This window comes from Crocodylus siamensis, chromosome 3, assembly GCF_052110815.1.
Source record: "Crocodylus siamensis isolate JL-2025a chromosome 3, ASM5211081v1, whole genome shotgun sequence".
In the NCBI taxonomy this organism is placed as follows: domain Eukaryota; kingdom Metazoa; phylum Chordata; order Crocodylia; family Crocodylidae; genus Crocodylus; species Crocodylus siamensis.
In genome coordinates, this window is record NC_143397.1 from 240,539,514 (window position 1) to 240,559,882 (window position 20,369).

General features: G+C 45.4%; 2 protein-coding genes across 3 annotated transcripts in view; one reads left to right on the forward strand and one right to left on the reverse strand.

Annotated features, from left to right (window-relative positions):
• NTAQ1 (N-terminal glutamine amidase 1) overlaps positions 1-8,683 on the forward strand; it is a 129,824-nt gene extending 121,141 nt beyond the window's left edge. Inside the window, exon 6 of the mRNA XM_090040602.1 lies at positions 8,586-8,683. Within this exon, the coding sequence (XP_089896728.1) occupies positions 8,586-8,668 (83 nt within the window). The 3' untranslated portion in view covers positions 8,669-8,683. The remainder of the gene's footprint in view (positions 1-8,585) is intronic.
• On the reverse strand, positions 4,722-16,114 carry KLHL38 (kelch like family member 38). 2 transcript variants are annotated; one of them, XM_090040593.1, is made up of 4 exons: positions 15,762-16,114; positions 13,750-15,228; positions 10,884-10,989; positions 4,722-6,922 (listed from the first exon to the last, which is right to left on the reverse strand). In XM_090040593.1, the coding sequence occupies exons 2-4, from the start codon at positions 15,097-15,099 to the stop codon at positions 6,636-6,638; spliced, it is 1,743 nt and encodes a 580-aa protein (XP_089896719.1). In that variant the 5' UTR covers positions 15,100-15,228; positions 15,762-16,114; the 3' UTR covers positions 4,722-6,635. The 2 variants fall into 2 exon arrangements, with proteins under 2 accessions (XP_089896719.1, XP_089896718.1); XM_090040592.1 differs by having other exon boundaries at positions 13,750-15,359.
• Positions 16,115-20,369: the final 4,255 nt, after the last annotated feature.

Consider the following 20,369-nt stretch of genomic DNA (forward strand, 5'->3'; position numbering starts at 1 on the left):
TCCCTATTCAAGGCCCTTTCTGAAATCTATTTAAGTAGATAGGAGCTTTACTGAGAAGACTCCATTGCCCAAGAGGCCTTGCATTGGGACCTATATGCGTGGCAACAGCAGTGGAGGAATTCTATCCCGCAAATGATGGTTATGGATACACCCAACAGAAGCAACCTCTGCTCTGTGGCTGCAGTAGCCTTTAGATGCCCTGCCCTAACATGTGGAGAGTATGGTTTTGTGCAGTAGTAGATTGCCTACCCCTGCCTGGGGCCTACAGGCTGCTGGGTACAGGTCCCAGTCAGAATGGGCACACTCAATATCCACAAGGATGCCCTGTGGATTGACCCTACCACACAGCTGCAGGTCAGTAGAAGCTTGTCCCTTGATCATTTGAGCATATTCCTGGTGTTGTATCTGCTATTTTGTTTTCTACACAAAGGCAGAATTTTCTTGACAAGGCCCATATTCCACAGTGCTTACGCTGTCTCGAAGAATAAGAGCCCTCTCAGGGCAGCACACAAACAGAACAGCATGTGAGCCTCTGGTACTCTTTAATGTCATTTCCAGGGAAATACATGTGTCATAACAACACAAAGCAGGTATGCTTCCCCAGCTTTGATTCCAGCCAATGCCAGAGCCCACCTCATGTGTGTCAAAAGTGAGTTCATGGTAACTTAGTGTTCCCAAGAGCAGCCTCCTTTGTCCTTTTGTTTTACATTCGTCACTTGTCTTCTAGTAGACTGCCTCATCCTATTACATTGCATCACGTCTTGTTATGGTAGCCATCTAATTTAGATTGTAAGGCCTGAGGAGAGTGCATCTCCAAAACATGATGCATATCCACAGCAAAATCTCCAGCCATACTAGTTATAGGGGTCAGAGTTAAAATGTATGAGGTGCTGCTGATTCACAACAGCTAACCGTCCATGTGAGGTCACACCTTGTAGCAGAAGCTGCAGGTTATTTTCTGTTCCTCAGACTCAGAGGTGTTCTTCTCTGAGTACTCCTGGGCCCCATTCCTTCATTACTGTGCCAGGTACTAGGACTCTGCAGTAAGAATCCATCAACACTCTTATGTTGTGAAAACCCTGAAAGCTAGCCTCATCTAGCTTAAACTTCATGATCTCCATGCCTCCCCATCTATATTACCTCACCATGACTACATGTGAAACAGAGTTGGAGAAACAAGTAACCGACAGATTGGTTTCTCAAGAGCTCCAGTTGAAGAACAGGAGTCCACTTGTCTCGCTTTCTGTGCTTGGCTCTAGTTATGAGCAGTAGAGACAAAAAGTGAGGTGCAGAAATCAGGAACAGGAAACTGTGGGAGTCAGCTTCTAGATTTCCTGTGTTGGGAACCCTCAGAGCCTGGGTGAGTTCTGAATGTGCAATGAGGTGGTGGGCTAAGAGCTGGCTCAGTGTTGGGCCCTAGATTTCAGCAGCATTTCTCAGGTGAGTTACAAGGTTATTTATAAAGATGGTTGGTGGATTTGGGTGGGCTGCAGGGTGGCCCTAAGTAGTGGTATCAATGCGCCTATGTTAATATATTTCTGCTGAGTAGCCAAACTAGGGCTAGGTACAAAAGTTACACATCAACCAGTTTAAGTCATCAGACACTGGTTTAAATCTGTACCAGAACAGATGTTCAGTGCACATAGACCAATTTCAAAATGGCCAAAACTGGTTTAAGATAAATCTGGTGGAATGTAGCATCAGACTTAACTGATTTGGGTCAAACCAGTTTAAGAAACTTCTGTCCCAGACCCCTTCCCAGTTCAAGTTAAATCACAGTCCCCTAGCATCCCAGCATGGGTTGGGCTGTGTTATCTCCTCCAGCAGAGAAGGGCTAGGAAGAGGGAGGCAGGAACTGCCTCCCCCAGGCAAACCCTAGCTGAGGTCTGAGGCCAGGAAGGGGGATTAAACTTCCCTTCCCCAAGTACAGAGATGTCCTGCCCTGCTAAAAACTTACCATTGGCTCCAGCTGTGGACTACAAATCCCAGAGGCACTTGGAAGCAGGAAGAGGAAGTGATGAGCAACCCTGCAGGGTCCTGCTGCTGTGATTCTACACTGAAAATCCCAGAGACCTCTGGGGTAGTAGGAAGAGGAAGTGAACACACAGCCTACGCTGGCTACTTGCCAGAAATCTGTGCTGTATGCCCCCAGGCTTTAGCCTGAGCCACTGCAGGTATGTGGCTAAATTTCCTGAATCAAAAGTGAGTGTCTGTCCAGTTGTTTCTCAGTTTAATCTTTGTAGTTTAGAATAATCTGCAAATACTGAATTGAATCAGCCTGAGGCTTTTTTGACTGTCTGTATTTAGCCTAGGAAAATAAAGAGTGGGAAGGGATGACAGTCCATCCATCCACTGCTTCAGTATTGCCAACTCTCACAATTTTTGGTATTGTTTTTAAAGTCTATGCTTTGGGAATGTGAAAAACTTAGCTCTATCTATCTATCTATCTATCTAAAAGAAAGAGCTAAGTTTTTCACATTCCTGAAGCGTAGACTTTGAGAACAACACCAAAAATCATGAGAGTTGGCAATACTGTGTGTAATTGTTAATAAATGCACAGAGGGAACAGACAAATCATCACCTGAGTGAATGGAGAATTCTCATTTGGCTGCTTTTATGCACTAAAGTGCAAGTGCAAGTGCAGGTGGTAGGAGCTCAAAGGCTCCAAGGGAGAAACCCCAGGAACAGGCCAAACCTGGGAGAAAGCTTAGGTCTGTACTGTACTGGATTGTTACTTAAGCTGGCAACTGAAGTAAAACTTGGGAAGGTAAGAAGTTTTCAACACTGCACCAGCGTATGCATTGGAAATCAGGGTGAGGACTTACCCACCCACAGAAGTCAGCACCTCAATGAGCAGTAGAGCACAGGCAATATCTTCTTTGTAAATAAGCAAACTTCATTATGGACCAGGCTCTGCCACTCTTGCTCACCTCAAGCAATACCTTCCTCTCTCACTATGCATGAACTGAGCCCAGTGATGAAAATCTCCAGCCCAAATGGGCTGTTACTGTTGGGCTCGAGCTAGCAACCAAATGATTGAAAAGTCCCTTGCCTCCTTATAAACTCCTTGCAACATCCAGCTTTCTGCTGTTCTAGGAAATAATTCCTGCAACAGGGGGAAAAAAAGGTGCATGAAAATAAAGATCTGGGTGAAGGAAAATAACAGCTGGTGTGTGCGTGTGACTGAGAGTGACAGAGCAGTTGTTTTTGCTGTCACCATTCTGCTACTGTTTTGGAAACTTCAGTAAACATAATAGGCCAGATTCTACTGTTACTTCCATTGGTGTAAAACCTGAGACATTCCATTGAATTTAGTGGGTTTATACAGGGTAACACAGAACCTGAGCCAAGATTTCTCTTTCTAAATTGTGCTTAATGTATACCCTTGATTTGCTGATAAAAAAGAGGGGATGAATTGGCTAATCAGCCTGTATAAGGTCTTCAGCTGGTACAAACTGGCATCACTCTTGAAGTCAGAGAAGTTCTGTTGGTCTGTACCAGCTGAGTATATGGCCATGTCCTTTTTGTGGGAAATTTTAAGTTTCTGGTATCTTAAAGTGTCTTTGAGTGTTTTACTTCTGTCTATTAATACTGACTCGAGGGAGGAGTGATATTTATAGTGACTATAATAAGTTACTTTGTAGCCTAAATCATTCATATTCATTTGCCAAAAAAGTGACATTGTTTGTTTCTTAAATGAAGGAGTCGCCTTCTATTAAACCCACTGCAGTTTGGAAACAGGAATAACAGAGGGAAACTGAGAGTGTATGTTTATCTGTGTGTCAATAGCTTTTCTAATTTGTCAGGTGCGTTTAATCAAAAAGAAGCAGGAAATGCATTATAATTATAAACACATTGCTGCAGAAGAGAAACTTTGCCCTTGGAACTGATTATATTGCTTGATAAATGACTACAGTGAAAAAACACAGGCTTAACCTACAGAGCTCTTTGTTCAGATCAAAGTAAAACCTAACGACACAGACTGTCCAGGCAGCAAGATTCATTCTAAATTAGCAGCAAGGAAACTGGAAGAAAGTTTAAGAGCAAACAGTTTCTCCTCTTATATTTGAAAGATTCATAGAAGTTTGTTTATTTTTTTTTTTTGTTTGAAATTTTTCCCTTACCATAAAAATGACTCAAACATTAAACATTTGCTGTTAAAATAGGATTAGGGAGAAACTCAAGTTAAGAACTCAACAAATGGGGCCTGATGCAAAGCTCATTGTTGAAGTCAATGGAGTGACTTGCATTGATTACTAGGCTCTGAGTAAGGTCCTTGTCCGTTGTGGGAGGATGGTGATCATAGCTAGGGACAGACTTTCAAACAGCCTGAGTCTGAATTGATTCAATTTTTGCAGGTTAGTCTAACCTGCTAGGCTAAATCAGTTTTGTAACCAGGGGGGCAGGTGAGAGCACCATTGCCCCCCACACCTGCAAGTGCTGGCCGGGGAGCAGGGCTGCCGGCAAAAGTGGCTGCAGGAATTCTGGAAGTGGTGTGGCTGCTTTTATGGTTAGTGGGATCGGCCGTGGGGGGACCTCCCCTCACCCCCGCAGTCAGCCTGATTGGCTGTTGGGGACCACCCCCCTGGTCACTGATTGGTGTTGGGGGGGCATGTGCCCCCCTGACTCAAAAGGCACCAGACACTCATGGCCACTGCTGAGAGGGAAGGGGGTCAAGGTGGGTTTCCAGCCCAGTATGAGGGCAGAGGTTATGCTGCCTGAGTTGGAGGGATCCACGTCAGGGTCTGAATGTCAGACTGGAATAGAGTGAGGCCCAGTGTGGGGCTGGAGCCATATATTGATGCCATCTGCGAGGCATGGAACACGGTGTAGGACAGTACGGGGCCACATATCATGCCTTCGGCATTGAGCATTAAATGAGCAGCCTCCCACCTATAAGCAAATTCTGAGTTGCATGAAAGGCATGGCAGAAGAGGCAGGTGGGTGGACTGCCCTAGACAGGTAGGCAGGCCAATGATTGGACTGGCCTCGAGATAGCTCCCTATCACAGCTATTAAAAGAAAGAGACCACAGGGCTAGACGGATCACAGAAAAAGATTAGTCCCTTAATGACAAGTTTCTGAGTTAAGGCCTGGAGCATGAGTTTTTGCTCATCTCCTCTTCTGCAGATTTACTCAATTCCCAAGAAAGAATGACCTGGCAAAAACTCCAAGTATTAAAACAAGTGCCATTTTCTTTATCAAATTGTCAAGAACAAGCAGGCACAATACCCATACAAATCAATAACAACAGTCACAATTTTCTAATGTAAGACAACATTAACATTTGAAGGGTTCCCCTCTTATTCAGCTTCTTTAAATTAACCTGCTCTCATAAAGGCATTGCTTCATTTCAAGTACAAGGAGAACTGTGTAAAATTTCTGACCTCCTTCTCCTAGATACTGCTCACCAGTGTTGTCAGCAGTCTCTCCCAGTCTGGGGACCAGCTTGAGAGTTCCCCATCTTCTCATTACCTGATGGTAATTCTGCTCTTTAAGAAAATGTAAACTCAGTGACAACCCTTTACACAACTGCAGCAGAACCTGGGCTGTTTAACTAAGCAATGGATTGATGCTGTTTTGGAGGCATTTGCTTTCCCAGGATTTTTGCTTTCTCATATAGCTCCCCAGGAGTTGGGGGAAGGAGGATGGCTCTTTTCCTTTTGGTGCTACCCATGTGTTCCAGCTTTGCAGGAATTCTGGTTGTTAGCAGCTCCCTAATCAACCTTGCTTCAACTTTGGTGAAATCCCTGATAGAAAGGGAAGGCTGGAAGCATGCTCTTCTCTCCACAGAGGAACCTACACATGGCATCTGGGATTCCTGGGCTGCCTCTTTATTGTCTTCTTCCCTTCTCTTGCTCCTTGAGGGAGGAGATAGAAGTGAAAAAAATCTTCACTGCCTCACTTTCCTTCAGCCACTGGGACAGCATTTAGGTTTGAGAATTAAAATCTGCACCTCTGAAAATTTGAAAAGATTCAGTTTTAAGGAGCAAGGATTTGCTCAGGTCTAGTTTGTCCATATGGAGCATTGCAAGTAAATGAATCTCTCCCCCAGCTTTCTGTAGGACCTGTTCCCTTTTTACAGCCTTTCTTTTACCACTGACTGATACTAGAAAGGTTTTTTCTGTGGGACCTCATAGTTGGCACCGTGCTGCACAACAGGTGCTCAGAACCCCAGGGTGAGAGCGGGGACAGAGCTCAGATCCTCCTATCCTGGAGGTCCTTAAAGAAATGAGAAGCTCTCTTAGCACCAGTTAGTGTAGGGAGCATGCTACAAAGTCAAGCAGTTTTGTTTCATCTGAGGAGACGGCAATGGCATAGATGCACAATAAGCAGCTTATCACAGTACATTTTCCCCAGAAACTTCAGCATTCCTGTTTACCTACCAGAATACTTTATATGAGACCAACGCTTTACCCTGTTGCCTGAGTTGAATCTGAGTGAGGAGCTCGTGACTGGGCCTTTGGGCAATACATTCAAGCAATAACAACATGTGTTCCCCACTCGGCACCCTGGAAATGGCTGCTGCTGCTTTGGTTGTGTTATGAGCAATGTCGGTGTGAGCTAGTTAATATTCGACATGAGCTCTGTAAAGAGTGATCTGCGCCCTTCTTGCTAGGGTAGCACCAGGTGCATTTACAAGATGTTTGGACAGGGGACACACTGGAGAGTGAGGCAGCCATGGTCAAAGAGTTTGTGTGGCAGTGTCCCCTTTGGGGTCCATGCATTGGTCTCAGGATCGTAGCAGTCCATTGAATCAGAGTCTTCAATGACGTTGTCGGTGGTGAGACGACGCCCGCCGGTAACAAACAATTTGTTCTTGATCACAGCAGCTCCATGATGCATCCGCCTGTCCTTCATGTCTGCACATTTCATAAACTTGTTGGCCTTTGTATCATAAGCGATTATTCTCCGTGTATATCCTGGGTGGGACAGATGAATAGGAGTTATAGTCTACATCCAACAGAAGCAATAACAATTTTCTTCAGTGATCCTCCAGGATCATTATGCATCTTGTATAGGACTAAGCATAAGGAGTTTACCTGGGAGGTGAGAACTTGCCACAGATTAACCTCCTTCCCTGCTTGAGTCCACACACTGGCTCCCATCCTCACAATATTTGAGTGCTGCTGAATGCTATAAAACACCCAGAAATGCAGACAGAAGGTAGCATTTGCTGTACTAGATCAGACGGTTGATCTTTACAGGTTATACCTGCAGTTTTTTCCCTAGGGTTTTCAAATCTCTGGGGTATTTCTCCCAGCTGAAATCGGATCAGAGGGACATCTTTTGAAGCACTGGAGAAAAATCTTAGCATGGTTCCCTGCCTATGGGGGGCTTACCTTGTATAGGGAGGTGCTTTGCTCGAGAGGGACAAGTTTCTACCACATCAGTCCCTTGATGGCAGGGGAAAGGGGGTGAAGTTTGTCTTGCCAACCCGTGAACAGGTGGCAGGTGGGTCAGCTCCCTAGTTCTGTAGGTCCTTTGAGGTAAGTGCTGGAGCCCAGGCATCTGGAGCACGTTTTCTCTATTCTACCTGAGAAGAATGCGGCCTACCCCCCACCCCGACAACACAGTTTCATTAGGGTATTGCCACTGGTGGCTCCCCTAGGTGGTTACTGTTTGTCGGTCAGCAGGGGTTTCTATGGCACAGTGGATGGGTTACTACTGATGAGGCTGGTAGCTTTCTAGTCCCTTTGGGTTAAGCAGAGGGTGCCCAGTGGCCTGGAGTCTTTTTCTCACGGGTAGTTTATGATGTGCTTGGCAGCTGGCTTAAAAAACAGAAAGAAATCTTTGGCTAGAATAGTAAAGAAGCTAAATGCCTTGCAAGCAACATGACAGGGCAAAGCAACTGGCTTATTCCTCCTCCCAGTTTCCTTCCCTTGCACACCCTTTGTGACCTCTGTCCACAGACCACCAAGACATCTTGCTGTACTGACATTTGAGTGACAACATCTCAAAGCTTCCTTACGCAGGGCACATTCAAAGATTGGTCATGGACTCGTGCACTATGAACTCCTGGTAGGGACCCATTTCTGTTCTCACATGTGCAAAGGATCTCGTTAACATCAGTTGGGATTTTGGTTCAAGCTGTGTATATGTAGAAATTTTATGGTGGACTTTGGTCTAAAAGATTCCCTTCCTTATTCCCTTTTCACTGATCAGCAATTAACATTTGGCCAACGTGTAGGCAAAACTGCTAGTAAACGAAGCCTGCATGAAATAAATCTGCTCTAAAGCAAAATGAAACATGTTTAAAGACCAAAAGGTCTTGACAGACTTTTCTAGTACCTCTATCTAATTGCCCACCTTATTTAGAGAGAGACCTAAACTAAGAAATGAGAAGCCTTGTATGTGTAAGGAAAAGGCTTGTGCTCCAATTTAGATCTGACCCTACCGCTTGTAGTCTCAGCTTGGGTCAGGACTAATGTCCTCTACCTTCTACCTCCACTTCAGTATATTTCTGATCTTGTGAGAACAGGTGATCTCACCAGGTGTTTTGCCATTTGTAGCTGAAGTCTCATGAGCTTTTACCCCCATGAGATTAGCACCTGACACCCAGCCCTCCCTCTGATTCTGTTTCAGATTTGGATCTTGGTGCACTTAGGGGAACTGCCAACAGAAATTCAAGCAAGCGCACAAGGGAGAAAAATGAAGATCCTTTGTAAGTAAAAACAAAGCCCCCTGTTGTTCAGGCCAATCAGTTCTCCTTTGTTTTGAAATCAGCTGTAACGCAAGGCACACTTGAAGTGCAGTGAATGCTATTTGAAAAAAAAATGTTATGGTTGTTTTGTAAGTTCAATCATCGATCAACCACAAACATTTGGCCAACATTTTGGCATTGCTAATAAATAAAGCCTGTATGCGGTAAATTTCTCTGCTTTAAAGCAAAATAAAATATGTTTAAAATTAGCTTGGATTTATTATCAAAAACCCACAAAAATGCAAACGATTGATACTCCTCAGCAGAGTACTTGGACCAACATGAGGCTTTGGATAGATATGTTTCAAGATAAAATATGTTGCCCTCTTCCTCTGTGATCTAGTAGCAAGGTGAGCTGCCTTGCTTGCTTCCCTGAGAGCTCAACCCTGAACTGTTCACTCAAGCTCAGGACGCTGGCTCCCTTACTCATGTTGCAGATAGGCCCAAGCAGGGAAGGGTGGTTCAGTGGTTAGGAGTGGTCAATGCCCTGTTCTGTTACAGATTTTCTTTGTGAACATGGACACATTCCTTTGCCTCCCTGGATCTTAGATCCCTATATAGAAAAACAGCGAGGTGCTCAGATGTTCCACTGATGCGGATGCTCAGAGTACTAGACATAGACAGAATGGGACGCATAAATAAGGAAGAAGAAACTGGCCTCAGTGTTGTGTGAGAAATTGAGGAACTGCAGTTCCCCACATGTCTTTAAATGCTAATTACAGGGAACTTAACATCTTTCAGGAAAGAGGAGAAAAGCGTCCTCTTTAAATGTCTGCTTTACATAGTAGTACAGGGAATAGATTTTGAGTCCAGGGAGCACCCTGCTTCCTCAGCGTTCACACTGAGATCAATGAAGTGAAGTACCGTGCAGCAGCTCAGCACGGGAGTTGCAAAACCAAACTGATTTGTTTCTATAAAACATCACGTTGCTCAGCTCCCTTACTGTCTAGCCCTGATAAGGGGTATCCTCCAGCTGCATCAACTCAAGGGTAGAACAAGCAAGGAATTGGCATCTCATTTCTTTTCTGATTTCCTTCATTTTCTGTCAGAGAAGTAGCCTGTATTTGCCTGTCCCCAGATGGGCTCCCTCTGGACCAGCTGGCAGGCTGTGAGCAGGGGCAAAGGTGGGATTCTGCTTGTTCCTTCTCTTTATCCACCCACCTGTCTGAGAAGGTAGCAGCAGCCCCATGATGTCTCCTTTCTCCCTCATGCTCTGGCTACGAAGGCTGTGGTATGCACATGGGAGCTGCAGGCCAGTAGTCGTGTAACTGAGGCGGGGTGAGACAGTCAGCAGTTTCAAAATTTTTTGCTGGTGCCCCAGCTTCTGGTTCAGTTGAATATCTGTGTGGCTTGCAATACTTACCATAAATATCGTAAAGCCTAATTTGGGAACCACTGCCCATGAGGACTGCCTGACAGTATTGTCCAGTTTCACTAACCCCCACTCTCATTGTCTGGTCAGGTTGGTGATACCGCTTAACTGGGAATGTGTTGAACAGACATAATGGGCACTGACAGAAGTGACATTTGGTACATGTTCAGCCCTCTGAAAGTGCTCTACAGCTGTGCCCTGACAGTGCTTGATTGCAGGGCAAATTAACCCTCATTTAATGAGGGTTCAGATGAAGGCGCTCCAAAAGGGAGTGCCTTCATTAACTTCTGTCAACAGCCCAGCCCTGCTCCCAGTGCTGTCTACAGGATGGGAGGGGAGAGAAAGGAGGGGAAGGGAGCTCTGGGCTGGGGTTTGCCTAGCCTGAGCTGGGGTGGATGGATTGGAGCCCTCTGCCTTGCACCCCACCTCAAGCTCCCCCCCCCCAGCTAAGGCTGGTCAAACCCCAGCCCAAAGCTCCTTCCCTTCCCTTCCCTTCTCCCCTTCCCATCCTGCAGACAGCACTGAAGCTGGGAGGGGGGACAGCGCTCAGGGAGAGAAGTTGCAGGCAGGCAGCCTCTCTGCTGGATCAGCTCCAAAGTGCAGCTCTTTCCTCCCCCCACCCCACCAAACAGTGAACATCTGTTGGGTTTGTGGGGAGTCGCTCTAAATCATAGCGCTTTCTGTGAAGCACCATGAGGTAGAACAGGGATCTGTCAGTGCCCAAGTAAACCCTTAGTCAATGAGTATGTCAAGTCCTGCAGGAGCCAGGCTTCTGCAAATGACAGAGGTGGCCTAATATAACTTTTACCTCCAACAATAATAATCTGGTCTCCAATCACCACTGCAGGTGCACAGACATTCTTCACTATTCTGGTCTCCATTCTAAACCACATGTTCCTGGATACATGGTAAACCTGGAAAATAAACAGAGATACACAGCAGATGATTGCAGCTACAAGGGAAGTTATGTTTTTGTTTGTTTTTGCTTGTTAACATATGTGAGAACAGACTAGAGGGTTGATTTCCTAGAAAATGAAGATTTTTTTCCACTTTTTTTTCCTGAATATGTCCACTCTGAGAACAACACAATTGTTAAACCTTGTAAACACAAGGATGTTTGTGCACAGTTAGCTGGGTTTGGATTTGCTTAAGTGCATTAAGTCCACATTTTCTCCCCTTGTGGACACTCTCTGGGTATAGATATGCAAAAAATTTATCTCATAGATATAGAGGGCAAAGCTTTTTCTGTCCATCAGCTGCCACATGGCAACTGTCAGTTTGTACGGTCCTACAGCAAAGTAAATAAAAGGGGACTAATGATAATTTACTTCTTTCATTGAGGGCTTAGTTATGACAGATTAGCTTGTGCTGACTGCAGGGCTAATTTGTGCATGCAGTCAGTTATTGAGGAGCAGAGGCCACATGGTAAAGCTCCCACCCTCTTTTAGCCTGTAGTAAATTGTTCAAAGGTCCATACCATTACAAGGTTGCAGCATACTTCCTTTTCATGCCCGTGCTTACTGCACAATACTTTTCCTATGTAGTCAGTTGTTTTGGTCCACCTGTGTCTAGATGGCTCATCTGGCTAACATGGTAAGGCACACCAGCTTCAGAGCCAAGAGTGCACAAGGCAGTGATGTGCCCAAATAACTAGATAGGTCATTGATGGCTGCGTTTACTGAAGGCAGCCTTTGGGTTGAACATGGAGTCACATTTGTGCTCATGCCTCTGGAGCTGTAGCAAGATGCTTTAATTGCTCTGCCACTGAATCTCTTCCTCCTGTGTGGACAAGCCCTTATTTTATGTAGATTTGCCAACAGCCACTTTGTTAAGCCAAATACTGTATTCATATTGGTGCCTGGTACAGGTCAGGCTAGCATAGATAATAGATAATGGGATTTTGACTCATTAATCTCTACGTCACCAATTCAAATGTAGCCCTTGTTGTTATTGATAGAAAACTATTGCTAGAAGATGGCTGTTTGGTGGCTGATATTTGGTCTTTTGGACATCTTTGAATATACAGACAATATTTTTTTCTGCTAGTAACCAGATAACATCCCTATGGTAAATACAACATTTGTTCATACAGTGGTGATCATAGCCACCACCAAGAACTGAAATAGGGGCCTTCAGAGTTAAAGGATCAGGCTGTTTTCAGGAAGCTGTAATGGATTTGCATCCTCTGTGGTTTGGAAGCAGTGTGGGATTCATAACCTGTACAGACCAGTTACACTTACATGGAAAAGTATTAAGAGCATGCAACTAATACATCATATATGAAACACATCTTTACTTATTAAAGCAGTTTAAGAATTGGCAGTAAGGCAGTAAGGCCAGTATCATGTGTCCAATAGGGGTGTGAGAAGTGGGCCCTATTCAATTTGGATTTGGCCCAAATCGGGGACAGTGAGTCAATTTGATGCTGATTCAGAGAATCAGCAAATCAGACAGACACAGCTTTAAATGTTTTTTCTACATACCTTGAGGTATCAGTGTGGCTCGTGAGCACTATGATGCTGGGGCACATGCTTGGTGGTGAACCCGGAAGCAGACTGGAAGTACTTCTGGTACACTTGTGGGTCCAATGGGGAGCATGGTTGGGGCCCCCTGGCAACACCTGGCTCGGCAATCGGCTGGGGGGAGATCCTAGGTGCCCCCCCAAAACCCAGGAGGCACCAGTCACCAAGCCAGGGCTGTGCGGGGTGGCCCCGCCTGCATGTCCCCTGGCTTCTGGTCTGCTTCCAGGTCTGCTGCTGAGCACGCTGGGGAGCCCCCCGTGCTTCTGTGGGAGGCTCCATCTGCCCCAGCATTGCAGCATTCACGAGCCACCTGGTACCTAGAGGTATGTAGAAAAAACATTTAAAGCTGTGTCTATCTCCAAATCTTTCTGAAGCTCTCCAGATTGATTCAGAGGGTTCTGATTTGATTAAATGGTCCTCTGATGCAATTTGGATTCAGAGATTTGGCCACTGAATCGGGCTGAATCTCCACTGAATTGAATAAGGGACCAAAGCTTCACACAGCCCTAGTATCCAACTGGCAATCTGCAGGCCATCAACAAGGACCAGTTTTAGAACCAATGGCTAGTATAAAATGAACCGATGATTTAAGTCCTTGGTCCCAGCGAGTAGGAAATCAGTCATAATAACTACCATCACAAAGAGAGCCTTTGCTGATAATGTCAGTGGAGAGACCATTGACCGAGTCCTTGATTCAACCAGATACTTAGACGCAGTCCTAACAAGAACCACTGACTTCAAATAGATGCACATATTAGTCATGTGGCTTAGCATCTATTTGTAAGACCACTATATGACATCTTTCTAAAGCAATAAAATCAGTCAAGGCTAAGCCCTCACTTGGCTTAACTTAGACTTTCAAAGAAACCAGTGGGAGTTTGCCTGGGAAAGGATGGAATAAAACTTAAGGAAGGCTCTTAGGGACAATAATAAAGGTTTCTTTTGGAAATAAAAAAGGAACTTAAATACCATTTTCCTTCCTATAGGACACCCTTGAATGAGGATTTCCAACTTATCATGTGTTTCTTGCCATCTACTGAATGAGACAGAAGATAATTTGGTTCAACATTGGGCTTTGATTTCATCAGCAAGTTTTGGGTGAGATGCATTGAATATGTTCAAGAAAATGAGATGGGCAGGTCAAGGAGTTACCTGTATTAGCCGGACTGGGTTTTGCATGATGTCTTCCCCTCCAAAGAGATAAATTCTTTGCTCTTTAGCAGCTACCGCAGGGTGAAGGACAGCGACAGGCATGTTTGCCATGTTCTCACAGGAGTTATAAATACTGTCATACCTCTCTACAGAATTCAGAATTTCTTGGTTCTCTCCAATTCCTCCAAATGAGAAGATATAATTTTTATAGGCTATGCTCCTGTGGGAGTAACGTGGAATTAGCATAGGTTCAACTAACCTCCACTGATTTAGTTTGAGGGAGAAAATATAAATGTTATCACTGATTGGGCTTCTATTGTCATTAATGGGTCTCCCTCCTAGCACATAAATATTGCTGTGCAGACTTACTGAGGAGGCTTTGTAAAGGCGCACAGGAAGTTTGGCAAGGCTAAGCCATTGACTGGTCTTCTCATCATATAGTAGGACATCTCTGGTTGTCTGCTGGTTGTCCTTCCTGCCACCAATGAGGATGAGGAATTCTTGGTATGAATACCTACGAGGAACATGCCACAGAGGTTTGATGTCAGGAGCACTAGTGCTATACAAAGAAAACATCTGTCTTCTGGCTGACTCTAGGATGTTCCTGCAAGTGGGTGAAGACTGAATGAGGGAGTCATTGGCAATGAAGTGGAAGAGGAAAGTTGGGTGGACGTACTGGAGCCGGACCTTTCTGAACAAGTCGTGGATGTAACCCTGTCGGGCCTGGAGATCATGCCGGATCCAGATCATCAATGTTTCAAAAACCTGTTCTTCCTCACCACAGAGCTCATCATCTCCAAGGTAGTCAATCAGTTCGAATGCACAAAGCTCTTTCAGGTCCTCAGAAGAGGCTACGTCAGGAAAGTATTTCAGTGCCATTGCCTTGGCTTTCGTATTGAGATTTTGGCAGTTCAAGATTTTGGAAAGCCTGATCATGCTCAGGCAGTTATCAGGAGTCAAGTTGTCTTGGAGGTACAAAGAGCAGGCCTCAAACAATTTAACATACTGCAGCATGGAAGAAGCCTCAAATAGGTACAAAACATTGTCAGCTGTGATAAGAATCTCCCCGGTGTAAACATAGAGGATAATCTGATATAAAATATTGGAGTCAATGCCTTTCAGGTCAACTTTTGCTTGGTGACTCTCTTTAAAGTTGTTGCAGAACATCGCCTTGAAATACGGACTGCTTGAAGCAAGGACATTCCTGTGGCAAGGGATTTCAAAGCCATCAGTGCACAGCGTGACGTCAGTCAGCATCGCGTTCTGCCTTAGAGCATTGAGCTGCCTCAGCAACTCTGAGGAGAAATCGTGGTCCTTGAAGAGAAATCCCTCTGCAGAGCCCTCCTCCATGGTCAAACAGGATAGATGTGAATGCTGGGTTAGGCAGGGATAGTACAGTCTTAGCAGCTGCTATATAAATGTCTGCTCCGAAGTGACCAGGGATCAGGACTTTGGTTACTCTAAATATCCTTCCTCTGTCTGCACATAAAATTGGGAACGCTAGTTAAGCACAGTGGGAAAGGACTAAAGACCCTAAGAGGTCACTTAAAACCCTTTTTTTCAAGTTTATCAGATGGGTTAGAGCTCTGAAGTCAGCTTCTTCTATTAGCCTGATGAAAAGCAAAAGCATTAACGTTATCTTGCTGATTTGCAGTGAAAGCTAGAAGTCCAAAGCAAATGATTTGTTCATTTCAATCACATCTAATAAACTTGCTTAGCCACTTATTCATGATTTGGAAGTATTCACAGTTTAGTAGCTTATGTCTCTCTCCCCCAGTGTTAGTCATGCCCAAAGAATGTAAATTTGGCAGAGCTAAACTCTGCAGCAGGACAAGCTAAACCCGAGAGACTGGGAATCTGCTTTAAAATGGCTATTTATTAACTCTGCTTAGCGGCTGCTTCTTTATATTAATCAGACACACAACGACTAAATAATGTACAAGGCGGCTATCAATTTGCATGACTACCCAGCTGCTCAACCTGCCGGGAAATCGCGTGGTAGAAATGTTTACCTTAGATTGTCCTTCCCTGCATTCACTCACTCTATGGCGTTTAGTCTCTGCTGAGATTTTCCATAGCTAGTGCCTGAGTAAGAGCTACAAACTCACAAGACGTTCCTTTCGGTAGGTAAGTGATTCATGGAGGGTGATTTCTGGATTTGTTTATTCTGAAGGTACTTTTGCTGGTTGCGGGAGCTCCGTGAACGAGCCAGTCGGCAGCGCGGCATCGTCCGCATTCCAGGGCTAAGAATAGTTGCGGGTGGACTTCGCGCTGTTATCACATGTGACTTTGCAGTCGCCTTTTGCAACAACCTGGCCAGTACCGAGCATGCCCAACTGCTGTTTTTCTGGCAAATGTTTATATGCAATAAATAGACACCAAGATGAAAGTTGACTTATAAATGTCCCGCCTGTCTCTCTGAAAACAGCCACAAGGCCCTGTCCTAAAGTGCTTGGGAATTCTAGAAGGCTGTAAACAGCCTGAAATGTTTAGTGTTCAGTCATGCACTGTCGGGTATTTTCACTCGAAGGGAGGACAAAACAGGGACAGTAAGGCTAGGGACAGACATTATGCATAAACCAGTTTAAGTGATCAGAAACTGGTTTAAACCTGTAACAGAATAGATGTCCAGTGCACATAAACCAGGTGCAAAACGGCTGAAAGGGGTTTGAGATAAACCTGGTTGAATGTAGTATCAGACATAACTGATTGACCTCAACCCAGTTTATGCAATGTCTGTCCCAGACCCCATCCTGGTTTCACTTAAACCAGAGTCCACCAGCATCCCGGCATGCTCTCTGGGCTGAGCTCTCTACGCGAGCCAAGCAGGGCTGGCTGGTGATGCGTAGGGAGTGCACGTGGGTGTATGTGCACCCCCTGAGATTGGCGGTGCACACCCTGCAAAAAGCGCCGCTGGTGCTCACCACCCTCCCCCTTTGTTGCTGACACTGCTGGCAGTGTCTGCTGGTGGTCCCCTATCACCACTTCTGACCGCTGGTCAGCACTCGCCCACCCACCAACACCGCTGCGGCTGCCTGTGGGCGGTCCCCACTCGCCACCACCATGCCACCGCCGCAGCTGCCTGCGGGTGGTCACTGTGACCCCCCAGCCTCTGGGGGCATGCGGCCTTCATGCCAGCTGGAGCAGAGACAGGCAGGGGCAGGAGTCTGGCCAGAGAGGGATTTAATTCCCCCCTCCCTGTCCCACTGGCAGGGACCCAAACTTTTTTTGAATGTCTGTCCCTAGCCCAGGACTTTGTGATGAGACCTTTCTATTTTAAGAAAAGGTGTGGGGAAGTCCTGCTATCTTACCTGTTAAGGTGTGGGATTGAGCATGGGAGATGTTGATAGGACTGTGAGTTTGCCACATAAGGAAATATTGTTAAGTGGGTTTCAGACAGCTCTTGGACATACCTCTCCTGCCTTAGAGCGGACTTTTCTACCTGGAGCTCATTCCAGGCAAACTCTGTGCCCAGACAGTTTCTTATCGCAGTGCTTCATGTTACTCAGGAGGCCATCAGAGAGCAGATGTTGCAGCTGTATAGCACCCTTTGTGCAAAGGCTTCCGTTACCTTTAAAAACCTTACTCAGTTAAGCTTCCTGGAGGAACATGAAGGTTGCAGATGGGGAAACTGAAATGAAGCAGCTTGTGGAAGATCACACAAGTCAGCATCAGACACGGAAATATAACCCAGGCGTCCTGATTTGCAGTGTTTTGCTGTTGCCGCTCAACAATCTCCCCTTTGTTTGGGGTGGCATTGTATCCACCGTTGGTTCGTCAGGTCAGACTAGCCTGTTCGCAATTAAGAAAAAGAAGAGTCTTTTATATGACCTGATGTTAAAGCCAAAAGCAGAACTGGTCAGAAGTTTCTTATATTTGCTGCAGTCCCAAAAAGGCAGAACCAAGTCAAAATCACCACGCTGTTATGGTAACCACAGTTCGGCGTCACCATTTGCAATTCCTGATCTCCCAGAATTATTTTCATGCAGGCAAAACACGCCGCTCCAGGTATTTTAAACCTCTGTTAAGCTACGTACTTCATGTTAATGACTGTCCCCCAGGTGGTAGTCTCCTGCTGAGTATCCAACATAAAAACATGCTAAATTAACTGGAGGTTAGGCAGTGCCCCAAATTCACAGCCCTGTGTGGGGACAGTGCAGGACCATACCCACAATTACAAAGGGAGATGGAGCTCCCTGGACTTCAGGAACCGGGCTGGGAAACCTATTCAGAGGGTACAGCACGCTGTATGTCTTCCCTGCAGCTAGCCACATCCAGTGGTTGTTATGTAGCGGGGTGGATGGAAAGACAGTTTTTCCAACTTGTCTCCTCAGTGTCTCCTTCAAGCAAGCTGCTCGTAGGGAGACCCCATTGTTAACCTCCCTTGCAACTGCACGATCCCTGAGACTGCAATGAGGGCCGTGCAAAATGTGCTGGGGTCGGGAGCTATGTTCCTTCCTGCTCTCTTGCCCCACTGCCTCCGGGGCTGGCCATGATTTTGTCCTAAATATTTACAAACCAAAATGAAAGGTTCTCTTCTCTCTTCCTGAGAACATGAAATACCCAAACAAGATGCTGTGTGTGTGCCTGCGCTTGCACTGCGGTTCTTTTTGCTGATTGATTTGGCTTTCTCGCTCTCTGCTCTGGCACTAGCTCTTTGGGGTTTGTTTGTTTGCTTAGTTTTTCTGGCCTTTCCTCGCAATAGCTGCAGATTAATATTTTTAACCCTTAAAGAAATCAACACTGACATTGGACTCCTTGCGGACCCAGCTTGCATTTGCATTTTACAGACTTTGGGGGTAGGTGGATATTCTGTCACATCTGGATGCTGGTATGTTTGAAATTCATCTGTGAGCTCCAGTGCTGAGGCTTGTGCTCAGCCAGTTCCTACTTATGCAAGCTCCCTTTGACCGCAGCATCTGGCCCATATATTTGAAGTTGCCTCTTCCTCTGTTAAGGATGCAGAGCTAAAGCTCCACAGGCAGGAGTTCAATCCCAGCTCTGGGTTCATGCCTAACACCACTCACAGTTGATCCAGCTGTAAGTGGGAATCTGGTCATTTGGGCTGGGCTCAAAGGCATCCAGATATGATGCCAGCCAGGTCACACTCTTGTGTGCCGCTGGCTACAGAAACTGGTGTACCAAATCCAAATGGATTGTTAAGGGTTGGGGAAGTACTTTTATTTGATTCCTTTGTCAGATTGGGACCTATGGATATTTCCTCTCAAAATGTTTCTGCTAAATCTGGCTGTGACTCTGGTGAAGGGACAATCCTGCTGCTTGGCTTTGATTCCTTTGTGTGAAGGGAGGCTACAGTTTCAAAGACAGCCTCCCACCGGTTTGATATGGACCTTAGCTAGGTTATTGCTGTCAAGTTTGCTCGAGGTAAACCACAGCCTGAGCCTGAAAGGCCACAGAGCTGGGCATGTGACAGAAACAGCAGCAAGTATTGGATTGGATTTTCCTTTCAAGTATATTTAGAAAGAATTTTTCCTGGAGTAGTCCACAATTATTAACTTCCATCTATGTACAGCACATACATGCAGTATCTTGAGACATATACACGAGCTATGTTGTCATATGTCACGTACTTGTTCATGTAACACCTTTATGAGGTAAGGTAGTATTATTATCTGAGACACTGTAACTTATCCCCAAGAAGTCTATGACAGAAGAGGGAACTGAACCCAGATCCCCCAAGTGAGCGAGTGCCTTAACTGCTGCGCCGTTGTAACCAAACCTGCTCAACAATCTTTGTTCACAAGTTTACATGTGCAGAGCCTAGAGGTATCAGTGTGATGCATCCCTTTGTGCAGGAATAATAGCCTCTCTTTTGTGACCGAGTTGCTGAAGGAGATGAAGCAATATCTGTTACCATTCACTGAGGAATGGGACTGAAAAAAAGATGTAAAACAGTACGTTAACAGAGATGTGCACAGAGAAGACTGGTGACACCAGATACCTTTTCAAACCTTTTGCCGATCCCATTTCAAAGCAGGTGAAACAGAATAAAGAGTGAGAAAAAGTTAATACCTGCTGGCCTCATTTGCTGTTGTTTGAGCTGCATTAATGCCTACCAGCCCCAAGACATTGTATAATAACAGAGTAACAAAGAGTTTACAGTAAATGGACAAGATAATGGGTCTGAGGCAGGAAGTACTATCTCACATTATAATTTCACTAACGATTGGAAGAAGTAATAAGCAGCAGGTTATGAGATGACATTATGAGTCAAATACTGCCCTGTGTTGGCCTGTATGGGAAGAGGGCAAGGAGAGGTTCAGGGGGTTTGTGGGCACCTACTTGTTAGCTGGCCAGGATTATGGCCCAATCCTTCAGCTCTAGACAGGGTGACTGGCCAAACTGCTAAACATTGCAGACTGCACCTCCTGGGATTTTGGGCTATGTTTCAGGATCGTTAGAGGCCATGGATCTTCACGACTAGATGTGAGACACTGAAATCACTGGAAGATATCTTGGGTGAATACAGATCAGTGTGAATCTATGGAAGTGAGACAGTCACGTATGAGAGTGGGATGGAACCCTTCATATTGCTTCAAACGGAGCTGTACAATATTGGGGGATATTCCAAAGGCACTGGGACATAATACACATTTTAT

Bases quoted from the DNA above. Each gene is read 5' to 3' on its own strand.
- KLHL38 (XM_090040593.1), bottom strand. From the start codon at position 15,099: ATGGAGGAGGGCTCTGCAGAGGGATTTCTCTTCAAGGACCACGATTTC. The intron at 10,990-13,749 runs GTAACTCCTTGA...TTTATTTTCCAG, and splicing joins ACCCAGTCCGGCTAATACAG to GTTTACCATGTATCCAGGAA. The intron at 6,923-10,883 runs GTAAAAGTTATA...TGTCCCACCCAG, and splicing joins CCAGATTATTATTGTTGGAG to GATATACACGGAGAATAATC.